Source organism: Prosopis cineraria, unplaced genomic scaffold, assembly GCF_029017545.1.
Source record: "Prosopis cineraria cultivar Desert tree isolate PC_DT_omini unplaced genomic scaffold, ASM2901754v1 PC11, whole genome shotgun sequence".
In the NCBI taxonomy this organism is placed as follows: Eukaryota; Viridiplantae; Streptophyta; class Magnoliopsida; order Fabales; family Fabaceae; genus Prosopis; species Prosopis cineraria.
In genome coordinates, this window is record NW_026555342.1 from 2,127,974 (window position 1) to 2,153,136 (window position 25,163).

The 25,163-nt window shown below is 34.0% G+C and overlaps 1 protein-coding gene across 3 annotated transcripts; it reads left to right on the forward strand.

Annotated features, from left to right (window-relative positions):
- Window positions 1-3,687: 3,687 nt before the first annotated feature.
- On the forward strand, window positions 3,688-22,163 carry LOC129287294 (uncharacterized). 3 transcript variants are annotated; one of them, XM_054923506.1, is made up of 18 exons: window positions 3,688-3,977; window positions 9,198-12,233; window positions 12,355-13,677; window positions 13,772-14,351; window positions 14,464-14,489; window positions 14,628-14,708; window positions 14,914-14,979; window positions 15,427-15,564; window positions 16,041-16,214; window positions 16,325-16,420; window positions 17,770-17,853; window positions 17,969-18,048; window positions 18,169-18,255; window positions 18,681-18,728; window positions 18,843-18,980; window positions 20,715-20,848; window positions 21,779-21,895; window positions 22,141-22,163. In XM_054923506.1, exons 2-12 carry the CDS (start codon window positions 9,198-9,200, stop codon window positions 18,041-18,043), a joined length of 5,679 nt encoding a protein of 1,892 aa, XP_054779481.1. In that variant the 5' UTR covers window positions 3,688-3,977; the 3' UTR covers window positions 18,044-18,048; window positions 18,169-18,255; window positions 18,681-18,728; window positions 18,843-18,980; window positions 20,715-20,848; window positions 21,779-21,895; window positions 22,141-22,163. The 3 variants fall into 3 exon arrangements, with proteins under 3 accessions (XP_054779481.1, XP_054779483.1, XP_054779482.1); XM_054923508.1 differs by having other exon boundaries at window positions 16,328-16,420; XM_054923507.1 differs by lacking the exons at window positions 21,779-21,895; window positions 22,141-22,163 and adding an exon at window positions 21,402-21,415.
- The last annotated feature ends 3,000 nt before the right edge of the window (window positions 22,164-25,163 follow it).

Here is a 25,163-nt window from a genome sequence, read left to right on the forward strand (position 1 = left end):
CGATGCGTACTTGATAGTACCCGGATCGAAGATCAAGCTTAGAGAAGTACCTGGCTTTTCCAAGCTGATTAAACAAGTCAGCAATCAAAGGTATTGGGTACTTATTCTTGATAGTAATATTGTTCAAGGCCCTGTAGTCGATTCACATTCACAATGATCCATCCTTCTTCTTCTGGAAAAGGACTGGAGCACCATAGGGAGCCTTAGATGGTTGAATATATCCTGAATCAAGGAGATCTTGCAATTATCTCCTTAACTCTGCAAGTTCTAGAGGTGACATGCGATAAGGTGCCAAGGCAGGTGGTTTGGCACCAGGCTCCAACTCGATCTGATGGTCTACCTCTCTTCTAGGAGGTAGTTTCTTAGGCAACTCATCGGGCATGACATGCTTATACTCCTGTAACACCTCTTGGATGCAAGGTGGCAAGGTTTCCCGTGGCTTGGTTGGGCCATCCTCTTCCTCAGCCAATGAACGTACAGTGGCAATATACCCTTCTGAGTTCTTGAGACCCCTCTTGAATTGCAAGGCAGAAATCATAGGGTTAGATTTCTCTAAGCATTTCAAGGGGATTATCCGGATCATGTTAGAGTCAATGACCACCATAGACTTGGCTTCAGGAATAGGGAAGGCATATGCTTTGCAAAAGAAAGCAAGTCCCAATACAACTTTGAAATCATCCATAGGGACAACAGTAAAGTCTAACGTACCTTGCTAGTCCCCGATCTTCACCTTCACATCCTTGGCAATCCTAAGGACTTGTTTGGCTGGGGAGTTCACTGCCTTGATGGTGCCTTCTCCCTTATTGAGTTGGATACCTAATCTTTTAGCTTCTTCAGCCTCCATGAAGTTATGGGATGCTCCTGTGTCGAGCATGGCAGAGGCGGACTTGCCCTGAATGGCAAGATCAGCATAAAGTAGACCCTTCTCTTCCTTCTTAGATGGGGAAAAGAGTCCAGTCAAGGAATTCAAATGTTGGAGGGAACCAAGGTCAATTTGTTGCTCCTTGTCCCGGTTATCCTTCATCTCAGCAACCAAGGCATTCATAGCCTTACGGTTGGGGCAGTCACGAGTCCAGTGTGGACCATCGCACATGAAGCATGGCCTCGGTGGCTTTGAGGCATCACGCTTGATTGAGAGTGGTTTATCCTGTCTAGAACTCCCACCAAAGAATCTACCACCATCCTTACGATCAGAATTCTTCTTTTGTCTTACTTTGTCTCCTCCACTGTTACTAGGATTAGGCTTTTTGGACTTGGTGGAGTAGTCGATTATGCACTCAGCAGCAGCAATTGCCTCATCTAGAGTTTGCACTTTACGTCTATCGAGTTCTACTCTCGCCCAGTCTTTAAGTCCGTCCATGAAGTAGAAAAGAGCCTCCTTGTTGGACAGGTCCTCGATCTCGAGCATGATGGTAGTAAACTCTTTGATATAGTCAGGAATACTACTAGTTTGTCTCAATCTACGAAGCTTACCTCGAGCCTCTATCTCAGCATTGTGGGAAACAAAGTGCTTGCGGAGTTCTGACTTGAACAACTCCCATGTGTTGAGAGTGCAAAGGCCCTTTTCTCGTTCGGCATGCTTTCTACGCCACCATAGTTGGGCTGCATCTCGGAGAAAAGTTGAAGCATTGTTGATTCTGATCGAGTCGTTAGAGACTCCCATGGCCTCGGAGTACTGTTCTAGGCCAAAGAGAAAGTTCTCTACAATTGTAGCACTACAAGCCCCATTGTACATGGCCGGCTTGGGCACTTTCAGACCCTAAGAAGTGGCGTTTGAAGTACTACCACTAATAGGGCTACTCACACAGTGATGAGATTCCCATTCATGACGAATCTCATCCATTTGAGTGCGTAGACCTCGCACCTCATCTCTTACATATTTGCGAAGATCGGCGAGATCACGTCTGAGGGAACGAATGTCTTCCCCTAAATCATCGTTAAGGTCTGCAATCATCAACTTGGCAGCCCGTGTTATCTCAACATTCTCTTGGAAGAGATTGTTGAGTTGATCGTTGAGTCCCCCTATAGTAGTTCTCACTTCCTCCATGTTAGATTCCAAGCTAACAACACGAGGTTCAAGGAACTCACCTGCGGGTGCCCTGCTCCGGCCTCGCTCTCGCTTGGACCTGGGGTGAGCTTGCTCCTATTGTACATGAGCTTGCTCCTGTGCTTCCGTGCCAACGACGTTTCCTTCCTCAGTTGCCATCGTACAATACCTTTCTTCAAGCACAACGGTAGAACCAGGCTTTGATACCAACTGTCACGGGGCTAGTCTTTTGACCCGTGCGGCACTTAGACAACCTTCACTGGAAGTTGCTAAGTAAGCCTAACTCGTATGAAAGGAGGATGCTTGGCTAAGTAGAGGAAAGGGAAAGCTTGAAGGCAAAGAAGAGTAGAGAGAGTTTGGAGAATGTGAGAGTTCTATTGCTTCGAGAACTCAAGGATGATTTACAAATGAGGAGGAGTAAGGTATTTATAGGCCTCCCCTTGGATCTAGAATGTTCCCACCTCCTTAATGGACGGTGGAGATTAAATCTATCCTACGGTTACAATTGATTCTCTAGAATTCTCTTAACAAATATCTAGATATTTAAATGGAAGAATCTAGAGATAATATTAAAATATTATGGCTAGAGTTGTGTAGGCTTCTCTAGAATGTTCTTGCACTCTCTAGTTCTCTTAAGGTTAGCTGGGAGCCTTCTCGAGGGTTCTGGAGCATTCTGAACCTTGTGAAAAATGACGGAACGTGACAAACCGCTCCTGCTCTGCCTGCCTCGTGCAGGGGCTAGCAAAAATCTCAACAATCTTTGCATTGGCCTTCGAATCTTCTTGCCTCCTCGATCTCATTATGGCCTACAGGAATCTTTTTTTCGAGGAGCGAGAAACCTCGTCGAAGATTGGGTACTGGAGCTAGAAAGGGATATCTGCTTCCTTTTAGGAATAAAGCCACATCTATCAATATAGAATGCACAGTGCTACTCGAAAAAATTATATGAGAAAATTTGATCTTTAGTCCTTGTTTAATTATGTTGATACTAACACATGTAGACGGTTCTAGAAGCAAAAGTAATTCATTGCATTAAAAGAAAGTTCATAAAATGTTAGTATGGGAATAGTTGAAAACCAAAAATATCTTTTTAACTCATTAATATAAATATATTGTTAGAAAAACTGCAGCACCACACGGTGTCCTATTTGTCTCTCTTTCACATGGTGATGTTACAGGAAATATCAATTTGTTAATGTCAAGCATCTAAGCCAAGTTGCAAATGAGTATTATTATCACCACTAACCGATTCAAAGTTTTAAGCCACCGCCGCCGGTAATTGATTAATTACTAATTTGAATATTCAAATAGTTAATGTTAAGCATTTAAGACAATTCGCTCTCTATTCATTGCACTTGTTTCCGCTTTCTCTCTCAGCAATGTCTGTGCTCTTCTTGCATTCTCGTGCGCTTTCATTTCTCTTTTCAATCACAAAAAGCTTCTTCCTTTCGGCTTTCATTTCAATTCTTGTTCGCTTTGTTATCCTTCAATCGTCTTTGTTACCGTTTTTCTCTTTAAAAAAAGGACAAAAACAATACAATTTGTGTGATTTACTTTGGGTTTTCATATCTAGTCACTCTAGAATTTGTTGTTCGTTCTTTAAAAAAAAAAAAAAATCACTATCCAGCTTACCCCTCCAATCATATATATTAAACTTTTTGGCTATCTATTTGAACAGTTTGTCTGCTCTCGATTTCTTCGTGTTTGGATCCTTCTTTTAATTTTCTTTTGTTAAGTTCTGTGAATTTCTCTCCAAAAAAGGAAAAAAAAAAACCACAGAGAGAGAGAGAGAGAGAGAGAGAGAGAGAGAGATCCATATTGGAGACGCCTCTTCAACCATCGAAGTTTGTTTAGTGTGCTGTTCTTAGTCTTGTTTGATTAAAAAAGGAAAAAGAAAATCAAGGAGGAGGCTTTCCCATCTGCGTGAGAGGCAAGCATATATTTATTTTGCTTTGTGCAGTTCTATTGTTCTTATATCAAGTATCCGTATCCGATCAATACACGATACACATACAATACTAATTCATCTTTTATATATATATATATATATATATATATATCAATCATATATTTTAACTTTTATATTATAAAAAAGGGGGCAAAAATATCTAATAAGTCATCCGCTAGGAGTATCCAAAAATATACGAATATTTATGAAATTATTTTTTCAGTGTATTTATGACTAGACTGTTGCTACAGTATAATGGTTAACGTCTTTGAATTTTTACGATCTAGTTATAGATGTATTAAAAAAATAATTTTATGAGCATTCATATACTTTTTTTTCATTTTAGGTTATTGATGCTTCTAGCCGACAATTTTTTAGATATTTTTATCTCTTTATCCTTTAATTGTATTATAATTTTTTAGATATTCTGCATTTTCAATTTATAAAAATAATTAATTTAAATTTAGACTGCATAAATTAAATATAAATTATTTAGATTAGTGATAAATAAATTTATTAAAAATTTTACAAATGTTATTTTTATTAATATAAAATAAAAATAAAAATGAGAAAAATTTAAATTTCAACTATCCAAGTTAAATGGATGGCCCAGAATAATGATAAGCTTTGAATGCTATCCTTGATCCCAACGTGATTTAATGGTTTGTGAATTGGATGGTCATGGTTACGGCACAGCGGATGATGGGAATTCAATTTTAAAAAAGAAGTTGATGTGTCGTCTTCTTCTAAAGACTTACATAAATTAGGTGGATGAAACTTGCTTTCAAAGCTTGGTCCTGTTAAGTTTGGTTTTTCAATTTTTAATTTGACCAAAATATCTCTCTTTAATATAAAAATTATCTAAAAATTTATATTTGGCAAAAAAAATTTGCATGCAACTAAGAAAAAATAATAAATACATTTTCAAACTTTTATCATATTATAGAATTTATTAATTTTTTATTATATTATAAAATTATACTCCCTTTGTCTCAAATTATAAAGCACTTTTGAAGGAGTTTCTCTATCCCAAAATATAAGACACTTTGAATGGATTAAGACTTGATTAAATACATTAATTCTAATGTTACCCTTTCTTTTTCTATAATTAATTTCCATCTCTTTTCTTTTTAATATATTAAATAATGGTTATTTTTAAAAGTTTATATTTTTGTTTTAGAAAGATAAGATTGTTAAGTATATTTAATAAATTTTATTACTATGTAAAATTTTATATAAAAGTTTTTTATAATTTCGAACAGAGGGAATATAATTTTTAATTTTTATCAAATTTGTTGAAATTTATTTATTTATGTTTTTTAAAATTGTTAAAAAAACATATTTCAAACATATATTTTTGTTCGTTACATAATAAAATGATATAAGTTTGAGCGATTATATAAATAATTTAATAAAACACACTAGATCGAGCAGTAATAATTTTGTATTCGATCAAAATCTTGGCTAATTGATTATATTATTCAGTAATTGATTCCATTTGGAGTGGTTGAATGTTAGCCAATAGCTCTGACCGAAAAGAGGCGTGGAAGGGTAAAGTAGTAAATAAAATTTGTTTTAATATAAATTTTAATTTAAAAGAATTTTTAGAATCTTTTTAAAATATTCCTAACAGGGTTAATGGGTTAGACTAAATTATATGCTTTCAAAATAGAGAAGAGGTATATGTAATTAAGATAAAACAAAAAGGTGGTCAGAATATTTTACTTTAAATTTTATAATCCCACTTGTCTTTTTCCTTTAAAAAAAAAATTGAACAATCAAAATTTTCTACCCTGCCCCTCAAATGAAAAAGAGGGTTAATATTATATATGTGTGTATTTCTCCTTTCTGTTCTTTTTCTCTTACATGTTAAATATGTGCGTGTGGTTGACTTTTTATCCAAAAAAAAAAAAAACAGTGAGTTAATATTGAATAAAAATAAATGAAACACAAATTATGAAAAAAGGTAGTAGGTTTTTTCAAGGGTTAATAAACATTCTGGGTCCTAAAGCATTGTGCAAAAAGCACCATGAACCCTACACTTTTAAAATGTGCAAAATGAATACCAAACTTCTAAATTCTTAGCAAATTATCTCCACCATTAACTTATACTTAATACCGTTACTATTTACTTAGTGGGGCCCAATCAAAATGATGATATGGCAGCCCTTTACTGATGTGTCATTTGATAATGAGCACCATAGACCCTAAACTATTTCACGAGTAGCATCCTAGACTCTAAACTTTGAAATTCAAAGTAAGTTATTCTCACCGTTTATGTGTAGGATGTTCATTGTTATGTAGACTAAATTAACCTCAGCGTGGTCCGTCACGGTGAATGCATCGTTGGCTGCAGCAAACGACCTATAATTTTTGTGAAATGACATTTTTTTTGCCTCCCTTTTCTTGCAATGTTTTCCAAATGATTAGTATCTCATACTTTCATATACCCTATAACTCTAATTTAGTCTTATTTTGAATAATATTTATGTATTTAATGGTGAAAACTTGAGATCCCATTTGAAAAGAAGTTTAAGTGTTAGAGGATTTTATAGATGATGGATGCGAAAGTTGATAATTTCATTAACAAATTTCAAACCCAAATTAACCTATTAATTAAAATCATTTGATATTTAAATTTCTTTTCAAATGAGATCCCAAATTTTTATCATTACATAAATAAATATTATTCAAAATAATATTAAATTAGAGTTATAGAGGATACAGAAGCATGAGATATCAATTGTTTGGAAAATATTGCAAAAAAAAGGGCAAAAAATGTTATTTCATAAAATTTTTGGTAGTTTGCCATGACCAACGATGTGTTTGCTGTGGTGACCACACTGAAATTAATTTAGTTTACATAACAATCAACGTTCTACACATAAACGGTGGGGGTAATTTGCTCTGAATTTCAAAGTTCAGGGTCTATAATGCTGATTGTCAAATGACACATTAGTAAGGGACTGCCACATCAGCACTTTGACTGAGTCCCACTAAGTGAATAGTAACAGCATTAAGTATAAGTTAACAGTGGTGTAATTTGCTATAAATTTAAAAGTTTAGGGTCTATTTTGCACATTTTAAGAGTTAAGAGTTCAAGATACTTTTCGCACAATACTTCAAGGTCGAGAATGCTCATTAATCCTTTTTCCAACTCAATGATTTTTTAATTTTTATTTATAAAGAATAATATATTTTAAATAATAATTTAGTCCTTGTATTTTTAACATGTGAAATGTAATCCATTTCACAATAAAAAAATTGTTGTTTTAACTTTTAGGATGAAAAAGAGTAACAAATTGTAATAAATAATACATTGCTATTAAAATAACTTTCAAGGCTCATAAGATAATAACTTTTAAAATAGAATAGTTAAATTTTTAATACACATGATGTCACAAATTGTTATATGAATTTTAATTTGCATTGAGTGAAATGTTTTAAAATAAAATAAATTTTATTTATAATTATAATAAAAACACGGATAAAAAATTTAAAATAAAAAATGTTTATAATTTTTTATATTTGTGCAGTAACAAATTCTAAACTAGAACACATTTAAATTTTAATTTATGTGCAAATAACATATTTTGAAATAGAAAATTAATTTTAATATACATGGAAAATACATTTAAAAATAATTTTTATGGAAATAAAACAAATTGTTGGGAATAAAACAAACTGTTATTTATGTTTGGAATATAAATGCTGAGCAACAAAATTCTACCATTAAACAAATTATTTTTTACTTTTATATTCTAAACACTAAAAACATGCCCAAAAAATAAAAAAAATGTTGTCATTTATGTTTTGATTGTTATAGTTATCTATTCTCATGAGATAAAAATTTTTATTTATACTTTTATTGTTATAATTATTTATTTGTAATTACTAATACAATTTTATTTTGTATAAAATTATCAAGTTAGTATTTTTAATGTTTAACTTCTATTGCTACAACATTTTTTGTTTAGGCAACAGTTTTGGTTGCAACAGTTTTAAAAGTATTGCCCAATGTAGATATAAGCAACATTTTTTGTATGTTATTATTGATGTTTACTTTAAGCAATAAATATTTGGCAACGTTTAAAATTTATTTCCTAAAGTAGAATAGGCAATAATTTGCAAGTGTTCTAATAAAATTTTTAAATAGACAACATAAAAGACTATTGTCTATAATGGCATTTTTTTTCACAACATTTTAAAATTGTTTCCTATTCTAATAGGCAACACAAAAAAAAAAAAGAATGTTGCCTATAAATATTCCTTTTGGCAATATTTAAAAATTGTTGCCTATTGTTTTTCTATTAATAAAAAATTATTTATATTTTTTTTGATAACTTATCTATGTTATTTTATTTGTTTATTTATTTTATTTTCTGAATTTATTATTTATTAATTAGAAAATTTTAAAATTTAATATAACAATTATATATATATATATATATATATAATGTTTTGCATTATAATAATTAAAAGTCATGTTGGAAGAGTGGCTAGAGTCATCTCATCACTTCAAGTGGATTAGGGTTTGAATTCAAAGTGAAGAAGAAAATATCAAATTTTGGCTATTTAATATTTTTACAACAAGTCTTAAGTGTTGCTGATACTTATATAATAGGCAACGGTTCAAAAATCATTGTTTATTTCAACACCCTAAAACCATTGCTTGTAGTAAGCTGTTGCCTATATGTCTTACTCCAGGCAATGGTTTTATGATTTGTGGCCTAAAATATGAAAAACCATTGCTTTAGACTACAGGTAACAAGGGCAAGGTCCATGCCTAAAAACCATTGTCTATGCCTATAGGCAATGGTTTTTCACCCTGTGGCAACCGTTTTTGACCGTTGCCACGAGACAAAAATGTTGTATTGTATATGGAGGGAATGAGATATTTTAATGAATTTGATTTTAAAAAATTGAGAAGCATGTCTTGTTTTGAGAATGTCACTGCAAACTAGATTGATCATTAAATTGGTTAAGGCATTAGTTTAAAAATTAATCATAAACAAAGCATTTCATTGAATTAGTCAAGGTACTGATTCAATAGTTTATTGACTCAACCAACTGAGTTTACTCAAATTTCAATATTATGAATTTTATTGAACTGGTCAAGCTACTTACAAAATCATAATAGGTTTACCTAGGTATCACGATGATCTAGCTATTGTTGTAATTGTAGTCTCACATGCATGATAGATGGCAGAGGTTGGTGCCACCAGAGCTGCAGCAGCAAGATGTACTGAAATATTGATAGATATAGTAATGAAGGAACTTCCATATTTGTGTTGTTACAAGAGTTATGCTATTAACTTTGAACGGAAAAAAGAAGAATTGTCGGCTGCAGTGGAGAGCTTGGGCATAAAGCTAGAAGAAGCTAAAACAAGAAACGAGACTCAAATTGACCCTATAATTAAGCAATGGGTTCAAAGAGCTGAAAGCCTTATTGGAAAAAAAACAAGACCAAAGAAATGGTTTGGTTTATGTACGAACTATTTTTCGCAACATTCGCAGGCCAAGGAATTGGAAAGAATGACGCAAGAGATTCCAATGATGATGGAGAAAGCTGAGAACTTCTCTCAAGTGGCACATTCAGTTGGGCATCCAGGCATGCAATTTTATTCACAAGAGTTGTTTATACATTTTGAGAGTAGAAAGTCAATATTTAGACAACTTAAGGAGGAACTGGAAGATGACAGTAAGTATAGGATTGGGTTGCAAGCAATGGGAGGTTCAGGAAAAACCACCATGGCAAAAGCAGTTGGGAAAGAACTTGAAACTTCAAAGGCATTTAATAAAGTTATCTTCATTAAAGTTCCCAACCCTCTTGATAAGAAAAAGATACAAGATGAAATTGCAAAGAAGTTGGGTTTGCAGTTAGAGGATGAAAAGAGTTTAACACATGCTGAACAAATATGGAACAGAATTGATAATGCTGGAAATATACTTATAATACTTGATGATGTCTGGAAAGAGCTCAACCTTGAGAACATCGGGATTCACCATGGCATCCATAGCAAAGGCCGCTGTTGTATTTTGCTAACCACACGTTATGAGATGGTTTGTACGAGCATGAGATGCCAACATATGATTCAACTGAAGGTCTTACCTGAGGAAGATGCTCTGGATCTTTTCCTATTTCACGCTAGTGAAAATGGGAATGATTGTCCTAATAGAATGAAGGTGGTGGCATCAAAAATTGTGAACGAGTGTGGAAGGTTACCAGTTATAGTTGTAGCAGTAGCAAAAACTATAAGAAACTGGTATTCAAATGAATGGGAGGTTGCTTTTGCAGCAATGGAAAAAGATGCACGCTTTAGACATGAGATTGCTGATGAAGAAGCAAAAAAGTTTTATAATTCTCTGAGAATAAGCTTCAAGTGTCTAGATAAAAGAGTCCAAGATTTCTTCCTGCTGTGTTCTATATTTCCAAGAGCTTATGAAATACCAGTAGAGCTTTTAAGTAGAATTGCTATAGGTTTGGGGCTTTGTGGAGATGTTGACAACTTCTGTACAGCAAGAAGTCAATTTCTTCCTATTAAAAACACGCTTGTAAGTTCTGCTTTGCTGTTGACTGCTGGAGAAGGATGTGTAAAGATGCATGATGTCATTCGCGATGTAGCCCAACATATAGCAAATGAAAAGATTCAAGTGATCGCTAATTCAGAGACAAAATTAAAGGAGAATACTAAATATTCATGCTGGATCACAAATGACTTTTCCAATCATTTTGAGGGTAGCAGTCTTGAGGCTCTTCTAGTATGGGTAAATGCAAATGGTTCTTTGAATGTTCCAAATGAATTCTTTGGAGGTATCAAGCATCTTAGAGTTTTGCTTTTGTATTCTAAGATTGAGTTTGAGAGAACTTTAGCTCTGTCACTGCCAAAATCAATTGAATCACTAGAAAATATCCAAACACTGTCCCTCACAAATTGGAATTTAGGTGATATATCTATTTGGAGAAATCTAAAAAAACTCCGAACTCTTGAACTGACTAACTGTTCAATTATTGAATTGCCTAATGATATTAGCCAACTGGAGAAATTAAGACTGTTAGCCTTGGTATGTTGTTCAATCAAAAAGATGAATCCATTTGAAGTGGTTGGAAGATGCTCAAAACTAGAAGAATTGTATTATGTTTCAAATGACGACACTCTTAACATTAATGCAAAGCCTTCTAAAATTTCGGTTCTTCAAGAATTTGGAACGTACTATATAGAGGGCCGCTCCTCTATGCGTTCTTTTCAATTGGATGCTTCAACGAAAAGGTATTTCAATTCAACCAAGTTAAGAGGGATCTTGTCTGAAAACACAGTTAAATCCCTAGCAGCAAGAGCAGAGATTCTCGAGCTAACAGAATGTAATGAAATAAAATGGACAAATCTGATTCCTGATATGGTACAGATAGAAGATGGAGGTATGAATGACTTAATTAGGCTTTGTTTGAGATCTTGGCCTGCAATACAATGCCTAATCTGTACAAATGGCATTCAATCTGATGCAACTATCTTCTCCAATTTAGTCGAGCTTCAACTTCATGATATGCATGTGAGGGAATTATGTCGTGGGGATTATCCTAATGGCTTTCTCATGCAACTAGAGAAGCTAGACTTAAGTCATTGTGTTGAACTAGATGACACATTATTCAAGGGTAAGCTAGAGCTGAGTAATCTCAAGTCCATACAAATAGTGGATTGTTCAATGACATGCCTTTTCCATCCATCCGCAGCTCAGAGTCTAAACCAATTAGAAAATTTGTACATAAAAAGATGTTCGATGCTGGAACAAATAATAAGTGATGATGAGAGATTAGAAGAGAAGAAAGTGAATGATCATCATGTTCTTAATCAAAAGATTCATGACACAGTGCTCCCAAAGTTGAAGTTTCTCAAGGTTCAAGATTGTCCGGAAGTAGAATTTATCTTGCCAATTTGTTCTTGTAAATTGCTGGAAAGTGTGAAAATCAATGGGTGTGATAAGCTGAGATACATATTTGAGCAAGGTCTAAAGGAGGGAGGTTTGTATCAAATGGGAAATGAAATCATAATCCCTTTACTAATAGAAATAGAAATTGTGAACGTACCAAAATTAATCAACATATATCCAGAATATCATCTCTCGAAGCCTTCCCAATTGCAAAAATCATGGAGTCCTCTCTGCTGCTTGTCAAAATCAAGTGCCTCAAGTAAAGATGACCCATCTTTTTCCAAGGCCACACGACTGGACCATACTCAGGTACCTATTCTCGCTCTTTTCTGTTGGTACATAATTATGCATTAGGAATTAATATAATAACATATTGACACATTTCTTTCAATTTATGAAAAAAGAATTTATATGTTCGAACATGATACAGGCACTAAAGGAGAAATATCTTCTCAACAAAGCCCATGGGCTTTTTACATCACTGTTGTACCCATACAAAAATTTGAGAATGATGAGGTTAGAAGGATTTCCTGAGTTAAGATCATTGTTTACCCTATCCGTTGCCTCATCCTTGAAATTGTTGAAAAAATTGGAAGTTAAGGAGTGCGATGCGCTGGAGCATATAGTAATAGATGAGAGGCATTATGGTCATGATCACACAACTGTCAACTCTATCTTCCCGAAGTTACAACAAGTTCATGTTTGGCGTTGTAGCCATTTGGAATCTATATTTCCAGCTTTTTATTCAAATGACTTTATGGATTTGGAATATGTGAATATCAGGATGGTTGAAAAGCTGAAACATGTATTTGGAAAATGTCATATTGATCAAAAACGTAATGACCGGATTGAACTTAATCTCCCAGCTCTGAAACAACTGTACCTTGTTGATGTACCAAATATGGTTAGTATTTGTGCTGAAAACTATCATGTGAAGGCATTATCTCTGCAAGTTATTAGTTTGGAAAAATGTCTGCAACTTCATTCAAAAACTGTTGGAGATTTATTGGCTGACGTGCAAAGAAAGAAACAAGATTTTCCAAAGGGAAAGTTAAGGCTCTTTTCAACTTCATTTCTAGCAGAATTCTCATGTCAACAAGGGGAAAATAAATTCACTTTTTTATATGTAATCCAGGCATCAAAGGCAAAGTCTGTTCCCGGCAATACAATACATGGACATTTTAGTCCACCATTATCTCAATGCAATTTGATAGAGATTAAGATAATTGGATTTTCCAAGTTAACATCACTCTTTACCCTTTCCGTTGCTTCATCACTAAAATTGTTGGAAATATTGGAGGTCCACAAGTGTGATGCACTAGAGCACATAGTAACAGATGAGGGGCATTATGGTAGTGATCATCTAAATGTCAGCTCTATCTTTCCCAACTTAAGGCAGGTTTATGTTTGGGAATGTAGCCACTTGGAGTATATATTTCCAGATTTTTATTCAAGAGACTTGACTGATTTGGAAGCTATTAACATCCGGAGTGTTGAAAAGATGAAATATGTGTTTGGAAAATGTCATGCGGATCAGAATCATAATGTTCAAATTGAACTCAATTTCCCAGCTATAAAAACTTTATACCTTTATGGTTTACCAAGTGTGGTTGGCATTTGCGTTGAAAACTATCATGTAAAGGCACTACACGTAGAAGATATTAGTTTGAAACATTGTCCACAACTTCCCATAAAATTTTTTATAGATTTCCTGGTTGGCGAGCATAAAAGACAAGATCTCTCAAGGAGAAAGGTAAACCTTTTTATTTTGAACTTATTTTTCCAGTTTATGATTGATCACCTAAAAAGATTCTTTCATCCTAACATGTCTTCATGACACTTTCAAGGAGAAAGGAAAGGCTCTTTCCAACTTGCAAGAGTTGCCTGAGTCAGGAGACGTATGTGTGGGACCTACAAACTATCTGAGCTTTTGGAATCTTTCCACGTTGATAATTAAAGGATGCAAGCAATTGAAATTTATATTGTCTGCATCTACCTCGAGATGCCTACCAAGGTTGAGAATGCTAGTGGTATCATTATGTGAAGAGTTAGTGAGCATCATTGAGGATGAAGATAATGAGCAGAATGCTATGGGTCTGCATCAAGTATGTTTCCCAGAGCTCAGTGTACTTCAAGTGAAGCATTGCAAGAGTTTGAAATGCCTATTCTCTATCTCCACATATGGTAAGCTTCCACGACTCTCGTTTTTGAGTATAGAAGATGCCCCAGAGCTTGTGCAAGTATTTAGATGGAACGAAGGTATGCCACCAGACTTGGCCATGAAGGATGTTCTCCCAAATCTATTTTCAATGCAACTGGTAAATCTACCAACTCTTCATGCTCAAGGAATTGGCTTCCCAATTGTGAAAAATTGTCTTGTGCATGATTGTAACAATATCCCTTCAGCTAATGCTAGTTCTTCTGAATGTAAGTACTCACATATACATAATTAATCACCATTGCTAATTTCTCTATGGTTTGTTCTCATGATAATGAGTTTGTTTTACTTGGCCATGATTTGCAAATGACGACTATGCAGCATGTATTTCGAGTCATGCTTTTGAGGTTAGTACCAAATTTCAATTAGATGAAAGATTGAAAACAACATGGAGACAGAAATTAACAAATTTTATGGTCTAAAATTTCTATATTTAATAATGACTTCAACTCATTACTTTCTTTATATCTTCTGTTATTGTCCAGAGGCATGAAGAAGAATCAAAGGAAGCCCTTGAGAAAGACAGGACAATGCTAGAACAGAACAGTTCGCCAAATCTTGTAAAGGTATTCAAATTGTACGTTTCAATGATCAAGAAGACTTTAGGAAACCAACAAATTTATTTCTCTCTTCGTTAGTTCCAAATTTCAGGAGAATATCAATAAATTCAGAATTTTTTTTCTTTCCATATTGTGGGCTAAGATTTTTGAAGTTTATTAGTGACGGCTTCAACTCATTTTATCTCCTTATGCATCTTTTGCAATTGTCTAGATTGAAGAGGTATCGAAAGAGGGTTTTGAAAAAGACTCCACAGATAGTTCATTAAATTTGACAGAGGTACAAATATTATGCCTTTTAGCAATGCATTCATATTTTATAAGGTACAAATATTTAACAGAACAATATCACATAGCAACGCATTCACATTAACCTATTCATATGTATGACATGCTTTCTCATGAATTGAAATTCTTTAGCAACTCATTCATATTTTATACAGCGCAACAGCAAATGAAAATGTTGAGGAGCAATTTTCTATTTCTTGTACAGCAGTGATAATTGCATCACCTGATTTAAATATCACGAGGGTCATTCCTCAACAAATACTCATTGAGTATTTTTCAATTTGGTAGCAATGTGAAAGTGAAATGCCTTAATAGTAATAATTTTCTTCATTTCATTAGAGTCTATAGAAGCCTTTGATGCTCCTACAGCCGGGAATCAAAGTTGATTCTGACAATCAACTAATTATTTCTTGATTTGTGGTTTATTATTATTCCACAGATTGAAGAAACAGTGGGGGCAAGTGTTCTAAAAAGTCAAAAATCAGAGGAAGTTGTATTGGCAGATGAAGCCAAGGATTTAGAGCTAAGCAACGTACATTCACCATTTTCTAGTACGTTACAAAGTGAATCTCCACAGGTAAGATTATCTCCTTTTTTTTATATAAATTAAATGACTTAAATTTAGGCAGCCTTTTGGATATTCATGTTCATGAAGGACAAGTTTGCCAGGAAAAAAGCTGACAATGAAACAATCAAGATTGATCATCAAGCACCAATTGAAAGGGGATCTTATTTCCATTAAGATTAATATCTTTATTAATAACCTCAAATATTCATTTTTTTTGGGTGAACACCTCTTTTACTTCTTTATATATTTTATTATTGTTAAGACTAGAAAAGAAGCATCACAAGAGAATTTTGAAAAAGACTTGACAATGCCAAATACAGAACAATGCTTTACCAAATTATGACAATTTACACATATTATACTTATTTATAATCAATAAGAACTAAATATAAGTCTGAATGAACCAAATAAGCAGAACCAAGGTGAGCTTGCTGCATTCATTTTAGTTTTAAACAGATGTCTTGTTTATTCATTCATTTGCTTAGGAATTACGTGGAAAGGAATCAGTGGCTGGTCAGCAAGCACTTGGAGAAAGTAGAAGCTCTAATGAAGCTTCTCAAAGAGTTGAAGAACCTGCCAATCAATGTTCTTCTAAAGAAATATCACTCAAAATGGCATTGGCAATTCCACCATCTATTATTGGAATGACCTCTCCACAGGTAAATATTTAGTTTTTAATATATTTGCTCCATCGATATTTTATTGATTTTGATTCAAAATAATTTTTCCATTTTTATGGTCTTATATCTCTCCACTTTCTTCTCCCAAGAAGCCTCAAATAGCAACTTCAGCGACTCAAGTGGACTTAGGGTGCTCAAAGTCGGACTTGTTACATATTTCTGCTATTAGTGATCAATCTGTGCAAGTAAGACTTCATTTTATTGCTTTAGCTTTTGGATGCAAGTGTTTTTTGTTTGAAACTGGTAAATAATAATGTTATAATAGAAAATTTGATTATCAAGAGGTACTTTTTTTTCTCTAAATAAAGCAACTAGTGAATCAATCAGAGACCTCCACTAGCGAAGAAATTAGGTTGGATCAAGGAAACCCTCAGTAATTTGCAGAAGATGATCTGATAAGATTATTCCAAATACTGGAGGAAGGTCACATGCCTTATGTATCTAACATTTATGTCCCTGAAGATGCAAGTGAGGTGACTAAAGCTCTTTCTGACTTGGTAGCCACATTGAAGATAAGTCTGAATGAAACAGCTAGCTCTGAAGAAAGTAGACTTTGCCTTGAGAATGCTCTCAACATCTTGTCCTCCCATTGTTCTGAAGAAGGACCTCCCTCTCATGGCCTTCAAGCTACAATTCACTCTCTCCAACAAGAAACCCAATCTGTTCTATCTTCCTTCAACCAAGCCTATGCCACCATTGACACATTCAACGTGCTTCAACAAAAGGAGAAGCCTATCAATGAATTGCAGGATTTGGAATATGTAAAATTAAAGGAGAAGATCTCTAACTTGAAGGATGAACTGTATAACAAGGTAAAGGAAATAGAAGAGTGTGAGATCAAACTGTCATCTCTTAAAGGACAAAAGAAGAAGAGTGTTTCTGACACAGTGGGATTCATAAAGGAGTTTGAAGCAGTGACGAAAGGGAGGTCTCACATGGTGGAAGACCATATGAAAGCAAAGCAACAACTGCAAAATATGGATGTTAAGTGGTCTTCATGTCTATCCAATTTGAAGAAGACTGCGCTGTTGCTAGGAGTTCATCTTAAGCAAAAGCTTTGACTATTGGAGACTGCTATTTAAATTTCGTAAAAGCAACATCTTAAAAGAAATCTAGAGTGTAGTCATGTTTATTAGTTGGGTTGTTACCTATATGTGTTTTGGGTTTTTGCGTATTATCATTGTGGTGATTTTTACTATGTTGATAGTTGGTAGTGCTGGAGTGTTATGGTCCAAAAAAGGAAGGGAAAAAAAAAAGGGTAGGGTGTGTGGTCAACAACAGTTTAATACTCATTGTTGTACATTTTTATTTTGATGGTAGTGAATTCTTCCTGGACTGGGTCCCGTGGTTTTTATCTCTCATATCGAGGGAGTTAAGAATGAGACAATCATGATTTATAAACAAGCATTACTATGAAAAAGACTTTTATTTTCATGTTCTATGATTATGATGTTCATTAACGACTTCACTCCTTTTACTTTGTTTTTTTTTTTTTAATAACTCTTACTTCTTTATATCTTCTATTTTTCTTCAGATTGAAGAAGAAGGATCTGAAAATATTATCAGAGAAGACTCAGCAAGGCTAGAACATGCAAATGCTTCACCAAATTTGGAAAACGTACTTACATCATACTTTTCTATATCTAGCAAACTTAAGAGACCAACTAATGGTAAAGGAGAATTATAATTCAAACTCATTTTATTTTCTTTTTATATTTTTTGCTGTTGTTTAGAGTGAAGAAGCATCAAAGAGGATTGCTGAAAAGACTCCACTGCGCACAAACAGAGCAGTAATTTGCCAAATATGACAAAGGTCCGTGCATTGTGCTTTTTTCTTAATATAATAACACAGACTCAAACCAATAAGTAATTTCATCTTGATTAATCAATAAGTGGCTGTTTAGTAACTTAAACATATTTTATGGTTGTGCAGAATATGAATGCAACAACAAATGAAATTGTTGAAGAACAACTTTCTAGTTCACATACAGCGGCAACTTCCTCGTCTAATTTAGATATGGTAAGAGTCATTTCTCAACAAATACTTTCATTAGAACTTATTGAGCTTTTTCCAATTCTTAATAGTAATGACTTTTTTTTATATATAAGAGTTGGTAGGATCCTTCGATGCACCACTTGCTTATACATTACAAGTTTAGCTATTAATGAATATTGCTTCTGAATACATGGCACTAACTGCAAATTGATTTACTATTCTGTACTATGAAATAGATTGTTCATGAAAGCTTAGAGCTAAGTGTTCAAGAAGGTTCTAAATTAGATGGAGCTATCAAAGAAAATCAAATCATGAATTCAAAATCAGGCAATGCATCACCAACATCATCTATAACTCCTCGGGAAAATAAATCTCCACATATAAGAATATAGTCCTTCCTGATAGTGTCACAGAAATATCAAACTTACATGTCATTTGGTGTTATGCAGGAAGTTGAAGCTGTGAGAGAAGGCCTTTCATCTGAGAAACATGACACAGTGAGTTCATCGACTCCTTATGAACTAAAAATCTCAACTCCATGCTCATTAACTTCTACGTACTTGAAGCTAACATCAAACTAATCTATTTCTTGGTGGTTCCTTCTGTCATAGAACAAGGAGAAAGTAGAGGCAAGTGTTCAAGAAAGTCCAAAATTAGAAGAAGCTGTAATGTCAAATGAAGTCCAGGATTCAAAACTCAAAACCATACCTGCACCATTTGCTAGTCATTTACAAGTTGAATCAGCACAAGTAAGATTATCACCTTTTATTTTCATATACAAATTGATGCGGTGATCTTTGAATATTCATGCTCATATGGGGGATGAGTTTGTTAATTGTGAGCAAAGATTTATAAAGTTTGTTAGGTTGTGTTTGGATAGGTGGATTTAAATTGGGAATTTGGATTTAAAATCTCATATTTGAAATTCATAAATTTTAAATTCTTTGTTTGGATGATGTAAAAAATTTTAAATTATAATATTAAAATCCTTTGTTTGAATCCAAAGTAAAATTCTGAACTTTAAATTATATATTTGAATTTAAAAGAAACTTAGACGACATTGGCACTTAGTTCCTAGTCAAAGTCGACTGTTTGAATGGCCAACTTCCATTGGGACTAGACTGTTATGCCAACTGGGACCGGACAGCTGACTTCTACTGGGACCAGACTGACAATGACGATTGGGACGAGATGGGCGACTTCCATCGAGATTGGACTGATGGCGACGACCAGGACAAGACCGATGGCAATAATCGAGATCGGATAGCCGACTTCTATCGGGATAGGACTAACGGCAAGGACTAGGACCTTACGGCCAACTTCCACAGAGAGGTTGCTGGGATAGGATTGCTGTTGCCGACCAACATTGTGCCTGCAACTAGGATCAAATAACCGGCTCGTGCCGTGACTGGGTCAACGACTTTTGCTGAGATCAGACTAGCAACTTTGCCTAAGATTGGATTGCTAACGATCTGGCCACAGTCAACGCCAACTGTCCAATCCTATTCAGCACAAATCGCCCGGTCCCAATGGAAGTCAATCGTCCTGTTCTGGTCATCGTGATCAATTCGGTCTCGGTGGATGTCAATCATCTTGTCTCAGCCGTCATCATCGGTCTAGTCCAGGTGGAAGTTGTTCATCCGGTCCCCATTATCACCTTCAGTCTAGTCCCGATGGAAGTCAGTCGTCTCGTCCCAATCATCACTGTCGGTCGGGTTCCGGTGGATGCCGATCGTCGGTCTAGTCTCGGTGGATGTCGGTGGTCCAGTCCCAATCAATTGTACTCTGATCCCTACTAGCACAGGCAGTTCGATCCCAATGGTAGTCAGCTATCTAGTCTCAATTAGAGCTAACGGTCCAGTCTCAGTCAATAGTGGTGGCATGGTTCTGTAGCTTCTACGGTCCGGTCTAATTACAATTACCTAGCCAATCAGGCCTTCGTGGATTTGGGTCAAACTATAAAAGAGATTGAGTTAGGATTTGAAATAATAGGGGTTTAGAAAGGATTTCAAATTACAAAGAGATTGATGTAGAAATTGGATCTAAATCTATACATTTTTAATTTCCCAAACAATGGATTTGGCTCAAATCCAAATCCAAATCTAAATCCATATATATCCAAACATAGCATTAGTGAATTCAACTCATTTTATTTCTCTTGAGATTGTTTGCAATAATCTAAAGAGGGTCTTGAAATTCTTTAGAAACGCATTCATATTTTATACAGAATCAATAATTCCATCATCTGATCATTTGGACATTATGAGGGTCTTTCCTTAGCAAATGCTTTCAGTTGCATGTCCATTGAGCATTTTTCAATAAAGCAGCAATGTGGGAGTGAAAATGGCTTAATAGTAATGGTTAATTATGTTCTTTTTATGAGTTAGTAGGAGTTTCTGATGCTCCATTGGGAATCAGATTTGATGTTGACAGTAAACTAATCATTTCTTAATTTGTGATTTACTGGCATTCCACAAACCAAGGAAACAATGGAGGAGGCAAATGTTCTAAAAGGTTAAAGATCAGGGGAGGCTGTGGTGGCAGATGAAGTCATGGATTCAAATCTTAGCAACATATCCTCGCCATTTCTAGTGCTTCACAAATTGAATCACCACAAGTAAGATTATCACCTTTTTAATATAAATTAAATGACTTAAAATTTAGGCAGATTTTTGACTATTCATGTTCATGAAGGATAAGTTTGCCCGGAAAAAAAAAAAGAGAATGAAACAATCATGATTGATCAGTAAGCACTAGTTGAAAGAGGATTTTATTTCCATTAGAAGATTAATATCTTTGTTAATAACCTCAAATCTTCCTTCTTCTTCTTCTTCTTTTTTTGGTTGAACAACTCTTTTACTTCTTTATATATTTTATTATTGTTAACATGAAAAAGAAGCATCATAAGAGATTGTTGAAAAAGACTTGACAATGCCAAAACAGAACAATGCTTCACCAGATTTGGACAATATTGTACACATATTATGCCTAACTATAATCAAGCCTAAACCAAATAATGATTTCTCTCTTACCTTATTTTCCTATTAAATCAAGAATTTTTAATTTTGTACGCTAAGATTACACATTAAAGAATATAGCTTTTGAAGAGATGGCATTAAAAGTAAATTTCAAACTAATTTACTATGTACCACATATATGCTATGCAATAGATTGCTAAGGAAACAATGGAGCCAAATGTTCGAGAAGGTTCTAAATTAGACGAAGCTAGCAAAGCAGATCAAATCATGGTTTCAGATTTAAGCAACACAGTCCCAACAAAATGTGCTATTCCTTCAAAAAATAAATCTCCACATGTAAGAATTTATATGGGCCTTCTTGATATGAGTCGAGTTTATACTAAATGCTTTGTGATGGTTTTGCTAATTTATGTTTGTTTAGGTTAATTTGGTTCACAAAGTAAGTCCATCAACTAATACACAAATGATCTCTCAATGTGTAGATAACTACTTTTATCACTCCCCTCCATTACTGTTATTACTTTATTGATTTTTGTTTGAGATTAACTTTTCTAGCTTTGTGGTCTTAGGTCCCTTCAATCTCTGCTCATGGCAAGCCTCAAATAGAAATTTCAACTGCTCCCTTAGAACTAGAGTGCTCACATTCAGACCTACCAGATATTTCAGCAATTACTGAATCGGCACAAGTAAGTCCTGGTTTACTGCATTAGTTTTAGGATGTAAAATTTTTCTTCTTTTGAAATTTTATGTACTAATGCTGAAATAAAGTATAGTTTGATGACATTAACTCGTATGAATGTATGAATGTTAAATACATAATACATTTATTTTTAATTTACTTGAGTTAAATATATACGTAATACAAGATATTTCATGTTCGTAATTAATTCTATTGGTGAGAATGATCTTCGTCTATTCTGACTTACTCTAGGATAAGACTTGGACTGATGAAGAAAACAAGTTTGGCAAGAAGTCTGAACAATATGAAGAACATGATCACATGACATTATTCCAAATAACAGAGGAAGGTGCTGATATGGAAGCTCACATGCGTTATGTTGATAAAATCATTGCTGATCTTCAACATCATGATGAGGTGGCTAAGGCCCTTGCTGACTTGGCAGCCTCATTGAAGATGGGTTTAAATGAAATAGCTACCTCAAAAGAAAACAGACTTGGCCTTGAGAAAGCTCTCGCCATCTTGTCCTCATATTGTTCTGATGATGGACCTCCCTCTAATAGCCTTCAAGCTGCAATACACTCTATGCATGAAGAAATCCAAAGTATTGTATCTTCCTTCAGCCAAGCCTACGACACCACGGACACATTCACCAAGCTCGAACAAAGAGAGAAGCTTATGATGGAACAACGCTCACAGCGAAAGGAAGTGGCCACTGCAACTTTATCTGAAATTCATAGGACTGAGAATTTAATGGTTGAGGCTCAACTAAAGGAAGCAGAGCTGAAAGAGCGTATCTCTAAGTTGCAGGCTGAACTAGGTAGCATGAAAAAGGAAATGGAGGAATGCAAGACCAAACTGTTATCTCTTCAACAGCAGGACAGGCAGAGTGCTTCTGATGACATAGGATTCATAATGGAGTATGAGGAAGTGAAGAAAGAGAGGTCAGGCATGGTGGAAGCACAAATGAAAGCAAGGGAACAACTGGAAAATATGGACACCAAGTGGTCTTCATGTTTATCCGATTTTATGAAAACCACACTGCTGTTGGGAATTCATCTTAAGCAGAAACTTTGATTGTTGGAGACTTTTATTCAAATTTCGTGCAAAAAAAAAAAAATCTAGAGTCAAAGTTAGTAGCTGGGTTGTTGTATGTATGTGTTTTGGGTTGAGTATTATTGTTGCGGTGATTTTCACTATGTTGATAGTAAGGGTAGAATTCTCAAAGGAAAAAAAAAAAAGGGTGTGATTAATCATTATTGAACTCATTGTTGTACAAATTGATTTGATGACAGTGAAGTTTTTCTGGACTTGGTCCCGTGGTTTTTATCTCTCACATTGAGGGAGTTTTCCACGTTAAAAAATTGTGTGTTTTCCTGTCTTCTTTATCTATAGTATTTTGGCCTTTTGGTTGCTAAATTGTAACATTTTGAAGAAATTGTGAGTTTGTCACAGCAATCTGTTACAAAGACGATATGGTTGTAGGTGAAAGGGATTCCTGCACAATTTAGATTTATCATCAAATTGTTATTGTCATTTTCAATTTATGATACCTAGACTTAGCATCATGCTTCAAGCAAGCCACTGATACCCTTGCCAGATTAAACAAGCTTGGAGAAAAAGAGAAGTTGATGGATCGATGAGGAACACTCTCAAAGGTTTGATATGCATAAGTGGTCATTTGTACAAGGTGTGTTGCCTGAACATAGAAACAGGGATACTTTGAGCCTGTTTGGTTTTTATTTTCATTTTTTATTTTTAAAAACTGTTTTATAATATAGTTTTTAAAATTATTTTTCAAAACAAAATAAAATAAAATATATTTGATTACATCAATTAAAAAACAGTTTTAAAATTAAAAAATATATTGATAATGATGTTTATAGGTAGTTAAAGGTAATGAATAATAATAAAAATTAATCAAGATAACTATAATTTTTAATAATTAAATGTAGTGTATTTTAAAAATAAAAAATAAAATAAAAATAACTCAAAGTTGTTTCTACGTTTTGTTTTCAAAAACAAAAAATAAAAAAAGTTTTAAAAACAATTAAATAAAAAACACTTATTAAAACAAATTTTAAAATTCTTCTATTTCCAAAAAATAAAGAATAATTTTTAAAAATAGAAAATAAACAGGCTCTTCAGTTCTCACGCATTTGCTCTGTTTCATCATTCTCTTCATCACAAATTCAGTGCCTTCAAGTACAGAGATTAGGATCTATAATGCGTGGATTGAATCCTTTATTTAAGATTCTTTATTTGTACATGATCGATGAAGTTGAGAAAGGCTGGATTAATAAAGATAGGCATGGAGTTTTTGTCGTGTGAGGAAAAGAAGCGAAGAGAAAAAAGAAAGAGCCAAGAAATTATAAAGGAGTCGTTCTTTCTCTTCTTTTCATAGCCCATCTCTCCCATACCAAAGGATAATGATTGATAATCTCTCCCATGCCCATATCTCCGCAGCATTATTTTATTAGGTTCGTTATCTTCTTCGTGTGAGCCCCACCATGATTTTATTTAATTAGAGAAAATAAGGTAAATCAAAATCAATGGCTAAACATTAGACTATTTTATATTTGCCGGCCTGAAAGAAAATCTTTGTTTCAGATGAAACATCCTCCCTCTAAATTGCTAAATTTAGATTTATAGAGCTAAGAGATTAATGATGTTAACTATTTTCTATGTCAACTCTCTAAATTTATAATCTAACCTTTTAGATTTTACAAGTGTCCTTTATGTTTGTAAAGTTGTAAATTTCAAAATTTGTAAATTTTGGTAGAATATTTGTAAATCTAATAGATTGATCCGTAAATATAAGAGATTAAATTATATGTTAAGAGATTGAGATGCTAATAGTAATTCATCATGTTTAAATCAAAATACTTATAACAATTTACAATCTAAACATTATATGAAAACACAAAGAAAGACTTAAATACTACTAAACTTATATATTTAATATATTTTTATTTAATTAAGTTAAGATAAGTAAATTTTAACATATCAATAATATTAATATTAAGAATTTGTTATAAAATAAAAAATATTATAAAAGAAAGATATGCTGTGTCTTTGTTTAATTGACTGTTGGATGAAAGGAGGGGATATCATGTACGGTCTGAATAAACAGTACTCACACGCATGGACCACTCTTCCAAACACATCATTCAATGTCGGAGCTTTCCGCTGAGATGATTGATTGTTCATTGTTGTGAAGAATTGTGAGCAAATACACTCTCTCTGTTCGCCATTCACTACAGCTTCTGCTTCTT

Bases quoted from the DNA above. Each gene is read 5' to 3' on its own strand.
- LOC129287294 (XM_054923506.1), top strand. From the start codon at position 9,198: ATGGCAGAGGTTGGTGCCACCAGAGCTGCAGCAGCAAGATGTACTGAA. The intron at 14,490-14,627 runs GTTAGTACCAAA...GTTATTGTCCAG, and splicing joins TTTCGAGTCATGCTTTTGAG to AGGCATGAAGAAGAATCAAA. The intron at 16,421-17,769 runs GTAAGACTTCAT...ATTTTTCTTCAG, and splicing joins TTAGTGATCAATCTGTGCAA to ATTGAAGAAGAAGGATCTGA.